General features: G+C 42.8%; 1 protein-coding gene across 1 annotated transcript; it reads right to left on the bottom strand.

Moving 5' to 3' along the window:
• Positions 1 to 4,175: 4,175 nt before the first annotated feature.
• On the bottom strand, positions 4,176 to 7,921 carry LOC141247812 (SCAN domain-containing protein 3-like). The gene is made up of 3 exons (XM_073669271.1): positions 6,157 to 7,921; positions 5,608 to 5,612; positions 4,176 to 4,250 (listed from the first exon to the last, which is right to left on the bottom strand). The coding sequence occupies exons 1-3, from the start codon at positions 7,919 to 7,921 to the stop codon at positions 4,176 to 4,178; spliced, it is 1,845 nt and encodes a 614-aa protein (XP_073525372.1).
• Between the last annotated feature and the right edge of the window lie 207 nt (positions 7,922 to 8,128).

The raw sequence follows: 8,128 nt of genomic DNA, 5'->3' as shown, positions 1-8,128 counted from the left end.
AGGAGAAGATGGCCTTCTCGATGCCAGACGGATGTTATCAATACATCAGGATGCCATTTGGGTTGCAGGGAGCTCCAGCCACCTTCCAGAGAGCCATGGACCGGATTTTAGCACCCCACAAAAAGTATGCAGAGGCCTACCTAGATGATATCGTCATATTCAGCCAGGATTGGGAAAGTCATCTTGGCAAAGTTCAAGCCATACTTATATTTCAGTTTTTCTTTTGTAATAAATTTGCAAAAATTTCTACATTTCTGTTTTTTTCAGTCAAGATGAGATGCAGAGTGTACTGTAATGTGAAAAAATGAACTTTTTAGAATTTACCAAATGGCTGCAATGAAACAAAGAGTGAAAAATTTAAAAGGGTCTGAATACTTTCCGTACCCACTGTACCTCAGTCGGAAGCTGTCCTCATGTGAGAAGAACTACTCCATAGTGGAAAAAGAATGTTTAGCCATCAAGTGGGCGTTGGACACTCTGAGGTATTACCTGTTAGGTAAAAGATTCTGGTTAGTGTCAGACCATGCCCCACTGAGGTGGATGCGAGAAAATAAGGGGAACAATGCCCGAGTAACTAGGTGGTTCCTAGCCCAACAAGATTTTAGTTTCCAGGTAGAGAATAGCCCTGGGAAACAACATGGGAATGCTGATGCCCTATCAAGGGTTTATTGTATGGTGGTAGAAGGTGCCAAGCCCACCGGCTTTGGGCAAAGGGGGGGTATGTAAGGTTGCAGCCGGACAGGTCGTGGACGGGAGGTAAGTGTTCCCAACGTGCCAAATGTTGTTGATGTAGGATTCGGAAAACTGGATAGACACATAGTGCTGAGAGGCGTTTAATGGGCTCAGATTATAGTGCCGGGTTTTACGAGCAGCTGAAAGAGCTGAGGGGGATCATCTGCTCACTTACCTCCAGTCCAGGTCTTGGAAGGTCTGATTTAAGACAGCTGCGCCTGTCTCAGTCTGTCTGTCTGTTGTGCAAGGTGAGCAGGCTTGCATGTGTTATCAGACCTTGCTGAAGGCAGAGAAAAGCGTCTGCATTTAAACGGCTGAGGCTGTGCTGTATATGGACTTGCTATTTTGTGTTTTGTTCTGTTATACCTTTTTGTAACCTGAAAAAGGCTGTGATATTTTGGTTTCTGCCTGTTTTATGGACATTTAATAAACCACCAGTTTGTTTGAACCTATGGGCTGCATCCCTGTGTGAACCAGCACCTACCACAGAGCTGACCGCTCACAGTATACAACTAAATATTAGGTTAGTGATTCACAGGAACGCTAAATCCTCAAAAAAAAAGAGTATGTATTGTGTTTGTAAAGACTGATGCAGACACTGCTATTTTTTAGAACAGCCCAATGTTACATTTTTTTTGTTATTTTCTGTAAAGTAGTTAAAATTATATAAATTTCTCCATGTTTTGAAATAGAAAACAGTGTGTCATGTTCCCAATGCATGGAAATAAAAACTAGTGAAAGGCTGTGTGCCCATGATGCATTTTTTAAGCGTTTCTGCAGCGGCAAAAACGCTGCAGAAACGCTTAAAAAACGCATGGTAGAAGGCATGCCATGTCCCCCAATGATAATCTGCATGTGCTGTGCACATGCTGCGGAAATTTCCGCTGCGGATTATCATTGCGGAAAAAAACGCAGCACTACCAATTATTTTGCCGAAGTGCTGCGTTTTCGCCGCCATTGACTTGCATTAGAACGCGCCAATTCTGCAAGACTGCATCTGTACTTACATAATTGGTGCGTTCTAATGTGCGGATGGTACCCAGGTCTAGAGAAGAGGAGACTCTCCTCCGGACCTGGGTACCATTGAAAACTGTAAAAAAAAAGAATAAAATAAAAAATAAATATATACTTACCTTCTGGCGGCCCACTGTGCGCTCCTCCTTGCTTGGCAGCAGTTCGCGATGGAATGAAGGACCTGCGCTGACGTCAGAGTCATGTGACGGGTCACCCGACGCTGACGTCGGCAGGTCCTTCACTCTACCGCTGCCGGCAGCCGGGACAGAGGGAATCAGGACACCGGGGGCCATCGGAGGGTAAGTATACATTTATTTTTTTATTTTTTGACATTCTCTCGGGTCACAGTATATAAATCCATGCCATTTGCATGGATTTATGTAGTGTGACCAAGTTGATAAGCACTTTCCAAGTGATGCTAAAATCGCTTGGAAAGCGCTTGTCAACCCGCATGCGGAAATGCAAGTGAAGAACGCTTCACATCCGCATGTCCCTGGCAGGAAAACGCATGTACAATCCGCATGTACAATCCGTTTTTTTTCTGCCAGGGAGATGCAGAAACGCTCAGGAAAAAATCCTAAACATTTCTGCATCGTGGGCACAGTCAGTAAAGATTTTGTGTTTAACTCATGTTTTTGAACACTACTGTAAGCCATCAGTTGAACCAACTGATCTTATTTTTCACAAAGTGGGAGGATTGCTTTCTAATTGCTGATAGATTTCAGCTGGTGTCATGACTTTCCTTGACTTTTTGCACCCTTCTGTCTTCATGTGTTCAATACTTTTTCCCTATGTCATTTCTATGGGTGAGAATTTCATGTCAATAGTACCTTTAGTAATATATTTACTTAGAAAATTTGTGAGGTGTTTAATAATTATTCTACCTGTTGTATGTCTCCCATATGTTGTGAACCTACACCTGTCACAAAAAAATCCAATATTCGTGTCTGATAAAGGTCTCCATCCAATCTGTGCCATTGCTCTGTGTGGTTCTTTGGAGTCAGTAAGGACTTACCGTATTTACAAGGGGACAGCGAAGTGTCATTATACCAGCCTTTAGTTTAGTATCCATACTGACCACTCCACAGTATATGGCTGCATCGCAGTGGGGGGCCGTTAAGCTTATGGGAGGAAGAGAATGCCAGCTTCATTCCATTGCTCTAATTTACATTTCATAATGAAGCCATAATCCTATGCTCAATATGAGAGTGACATCCTAATATCACTTCTACTGGTGGAACCTGACCATTGGTGGGTGAGCGTAGTAGATCTTACAAATGACTGTTGAAAATCTGACTTGGCTTTAAGATAAACTAAAGAAAAACAAGGCAACATAAGGGTGGTGATAAGTAGATTGTATAAATCTAAGAAAACCATAAAAGAATAAAATGTGCTTAACGATGCTAGAATTTAGTGAAAGAGAAAAGCAATATAAATTAATAATTCCAATGTTAAAGAAACAAAGGACAAAAAGGATTTTACCATTCCAAAGCGCATTCACACTTGTAAACATACAACAATATCATTTTCTTTAATTTCCGCCTTATAGCGCCTTATTCATTTCCCCCAGCAACTGATGCAAAATAGCAGCAGGCAATGTCATTGTTTCCATACTGTAAAACTTGAATAGCCTCTGATGCCATCTGGAAGTATTGGCTATTTCACAGGCAGTAATGTTTTTGGCGGCCTGATTGCTTGTGATTGACTTTAAATTGCTACCATTATTCTAGAACTGCATGTTTTAAAGTGACACTGTGCTGAAGCATTTATTTTCCCACAGTGTACATCTCTTACTTCTCACTTACTCTGAAATAATTTTATGGGTATTTTGTAAAAGTTTTTCAAAGCCTCATCTATACTTAGAAAATAAGACATTTAGGCCCTGATTCATCAAAGCTATTTCGCTTTGGCGTAAATTACTTTGAAAAGTTGCAAAAAAGAGTTGCGCAAAAAAAATCTGACTTTTGGCTTTTTCACACCAGTTTTTCCCAGATCTTCCAAAATGGCCAGAGCTGGGTTGGAGAATGGATACAGCAAAGTCGTGATGCCACAGCTTATCTAATTCATGGGTTGGAACAGGGGTAGCACAGGGTCGTGATGCCACAGCTTATTTAATTCATGGGTTGAAACAGGAGGACTGCAGGATCGTGGTGCCACAGCTTGTATAATTCATGGGTGGGAATGGGGGTGCAGTGGGGGCGTGAGGCTTCACCTTGTCTAATTCATGAGTTGGGATGGGGGTACAGTGGGGGTGTGATGCTACATCTTGTCTAATTCATGAGTTGGGACACTGGTACAGCGGGGGCGTGATGCAACACCTTGTCTAATTCATGAGTTGGGACACTGGTACAGCGGGGGCGTGATGCTACACCTTGTCTAATTCATGAATTGGGACACTGGTACAGTAGGGGCGTGATGCTACAGCTTGTCTAATTCATGACGAATGGCAACGTCCCTTGCACCAGAAATTTTTCTCCAGTTGAAGACTGGAAAGTCATGTTGGGCTATAATCCCAGACACAGCCCATGATTTAGAATGGGCACTGTTACTAGAAATGACACAGACCCATTTTGTCTAATCCTGAACAATTCCTTTTAATAAGAATGCAGAGCTGGTACATAAATAGAGTAGACAAGCACTAAATGACCATCTTCAAATAGGAAGTAAGGCTAAGTGCCCACGATGCAGAAGTGATGCAGATTTTTTCCGCATCTCCCTGGCAGGAAAAACGCATGCGGATTTTACATGCGTTTTTCCTGCCAGGGACAAGCGTATTTCCTGTGTTTTTGCATGCATTTCTGCATCTCCATGGTAGAAAAAAATGCATGTGGATTGTACATGCGTTTTCCTGTCAGGGACATGCGGATGTGAAGCGTTCTTCACTTTCATTTCCGCATGCGGGTTATCAAGCGCTTTTCCAAGCGATGTTAGCATCACTTGGAAAAGTGCTTGATAACTTGGTCACACTATATAAATCCATGCAACAGGAATGGATTTATATAGTGTGACCAAGTTAACAGTTAAAAAAAATAAATAAAAATGGTAAATAAAAAATAAACATTATACTCACCTTCCAATGGCCCCTGGTCTCCTGTACGATGCGTCCGGTCTCTTGTACGGCTCGCGGTGGTCTAAAAGGACCTTCCATGACGCCATTTAGTCATGTGACAGGTCACGCGACCGCTGACGTCAGCAGTCAAGTGACCTGTCACATGATTAAATGACGTCATGGCAGGTCCTTTTAGACCACCGCAAGCCACCGGAGAGAAGACTGCTGGCCATCAGAAGGTGAGTATAATGTTTATTTTAATTTCTTTTTTTTAACAGGTTCTATGGTACCTGGGTCTGGAGGAGAGTCTCCTCTTCTCCAGCCCTGGGTACCATCCGCACATTGGATCGCTTAATATCTGCATGTACACATGTAGTCATGCGGATATTATGCGTTTCAATGCAAGTTAATGGCGTCAATTACGCTGCTTGTCCGCAAACTTAATGGACATGCTGCGTATTTTTCCTTAATGATAATCCGTAGCGGAAATTTCCGCAGCATGTGCACAGCACATGCAGATTATCATTGGGAACCATAGGGCACAAATTACCAAGCGTTTAAGCGTTTTCGCTGCAGAAATTCCGCGGCAAAAACGCTTGAAAAGTGCATAGTGGGCACGCAGCCTAAATGTGCCCATCGTACAATGTATTCGATGATTGCTGTTATGCATTTCTACCTGAGTTCAATTTTTTTTTAATACAAGTCCTGAATTATTTGTTTTATTTGAATTTCCTTCAAAATCACATATGAATTGTAAACGTAAGTAGAAAATATTACAGGCAATTGAACCCGGAATTTTTTTTTTTTTTTACCTGACCTATAAAAAGGATCTTGGCATGACATCACAAAATGGAAATTTCTACAATTTATGGTTCTGGAAATTATCTTTGTGTCTAACAATAAGACACAAGAATTCTCTTTCGCTTCAAGGTTTTTTTGTCATTTGGTTGGAATAATTTGAAACAGCACTTGAAACACAGCAAAGCTAGAAGGAAGCTTTGTTGTTAATATCCAGCTTTGTTTTAGTACTCTACACCAGAGGTCCCCAACCTTTTTTGCACCAGGGACCGGCTTTAAGCAAGACCAGTTTTCCATGGCCCGGTGGGGGTGGGGGCGGGGCTTTGGTCATATGGGGGTGGGGTTATGGAGGGGTGGAGCTTAGTGCATACTTATCATATAATTATGACATTTATAATGAGAATGTGATTCAACTTACCATAGGTTCAGAATGAGTGGGAGCACCAGGCTTGTTTCCCTGGATCAGTGGGAGCACTGGGCTTGTTTTCCTGCAACAAGACGGTCCCATCTAGGGGTGATGGGAGACAGTGAAACCCGAAGTGTGTTCCTTATGTCCAGTCTACTCCGTAATCTCGTTTTTGCTGTTGTCATGGCAGAAAACCCAGTTTCACAAAGATAGGATGTTGGAAAAGGAAGCAGAGTTTTCAGTGCTTTGGTGACGATCCCAGGATATTCAGCCTGGACTTTAATCCAGAATGTTGGGAGATTTGAAGTCTCAAACATACTTTTAAGGCTACCATCATTTGCAATCTCAAGCAGTTGGTCTTCTTCAAGCACGGACAAGGTCGATTCACCTGGCTTGTTCACAAATGGGTTGCGAATCCATTCCTTCCTAGTTCGTGGGTCTTTTGTGGTCGGAAAATAGCGCTCAAACTCTTCTGAAAGCTGAGATAGGTGATCATGCACCAGCTGGGAGAATGAAGGCTCAGGCTCGGTCTCTTCCAAAATTCCTGCTAATGTTTGAAACATGTCAAATATCCCTGTTCTCACTCGCCGTCCCCACACTTCCAGTTTGGCTTTAAATGCAGCAACTTTATCTGCCAACTTGAAGGCAGTTGTCATTCTCCCCTGAAGTGACAGATTAAGTTCGTTCAAAAAGTTGAATATGTCACATAAGTAAGCAAGTTTTGTGACCCATTCCTTACTACTGAAATGTGCTGCAAGTGGCGATTCTTTTTCTAAAAGAAATCTATAAAGCGGGTCTCGTAACTCAAAAACTCTGGCCAGTGCTCTACCTTTAGAAAGCCATCTGACTTCTGTGTGTAGGAGAAGACGTTTGTGCTCCGCGTCCATCTCCTCACAGAGCTGCTCGAACAGACGTGAGTTAAGGGCATGTGCTTTTATGTGATTAATAACTTTAATCACATCTTGCAAAACGCTGTTAAGTTCAGGTGACATTTTTCGGCTTGCCAGCATTTCTCTATGGATGACACAGTGCGTAGAGTCGCATTCAGACGCAACCTCTTTGACCCGGGTAGTTAAACCAGAAAGCCGTCCAGTCATGGCAGCTGCTCCGTCTGTGCATATACCGACACAAAATGACCAGTTTAGGTTTCCTGATATGTAATCATCCAAAGACTTGAATAGTTCTGCACCTGTGGTGTTGGCTGGCAACAATAATGCACATAACATATCCTCATGCACATCCTCCTGAAAAATATATCGCACATAAACCAGCATCATTGCCTTGTTGTCAACGTCAGTAGACTCATCAACCTGGATTGCGTACCATGGTGACGCATTAATCCTCTCCAACAATTGTACCTCGATGTCTTCTGCTATTTCATTAATTCGTCTACTGACAGTGCTCGCTGAAAGAGGAACCTGTGCCACTTTTTTAACCGCAGCCTCTCCTAAAAGTTCCTGGCAAATGTCCTTAGCGGCAGGCAGGATCAACTCTTCACCAATAGTGAAGGGCTTCTTAGCCTTGGCAATGCGGTTAGCCACTAAGAATGATGCTCTCAGAGCAGACACATTTGTTGATGTGGTGGCCTTCAATAATTGCTTCTGTCCTTCGTGTTCGCGTTTTTTTCTTTCAAAAAACTCCAAAGGCTTGTCTTTTGATGCAGGGTGCTTGGTCTGTAAGTGGCGAACCAGTTTTAAAGGCTTCATGGCCTCGTTGGATAGCCGATCGCCACATATCAGACAGAGTGGGCTTGGGGCATGTGAATCGCCAGTTGCGATGAACCCATAATTTAAGTAGGACTCATTGTATTTTCTTTTAAATGAAGCTTTCTTTTTTTTAGCAGTCATGGAGTCTTCATCTGTCTCATTGGGTCTTTCTTCCTTTTCAAAGAAGCTCTTCAGTGATGTTTGTTTTTTACTCATTTTACAAGGGTTAGAGGTGAAGGCGTAGTGGGCCCCTAACACAGAAAGATGGCTATTGCTACTGGAGACGGGCACTGATGATGATGACCACCACTACTGCTGCTACTGGAGACGGGCACTGATGATGATGACCACCACTACTGCTGCTACTGGAGACGGGCACTGATGATGATGACCACCACTACTGCTGCTACTGGAGACGGGCAC

This window comes from Phyllobates terribilis, unplaced genomic scaffold (assembly GCF_046119375.1).
Source record: "Phyllobates terribilis strain yellow unplaced genomic scaffold, ASM4611937v1 Scaffold_2__4_contigs__length_985480577, whole genome shotgun sequence".
Taxonomy (NCBI): Eukaryota; Metazoa; Chordata; class Amphibia; order Anura; family Dendrobatidae; genus Phyllobates; species Phyllobates terribilis.
The sequence above is the reverse complement of the archived record's forward strand: the minus strand, read 5'-3'. Positions and strand labels throughout refer to the sequence as shown.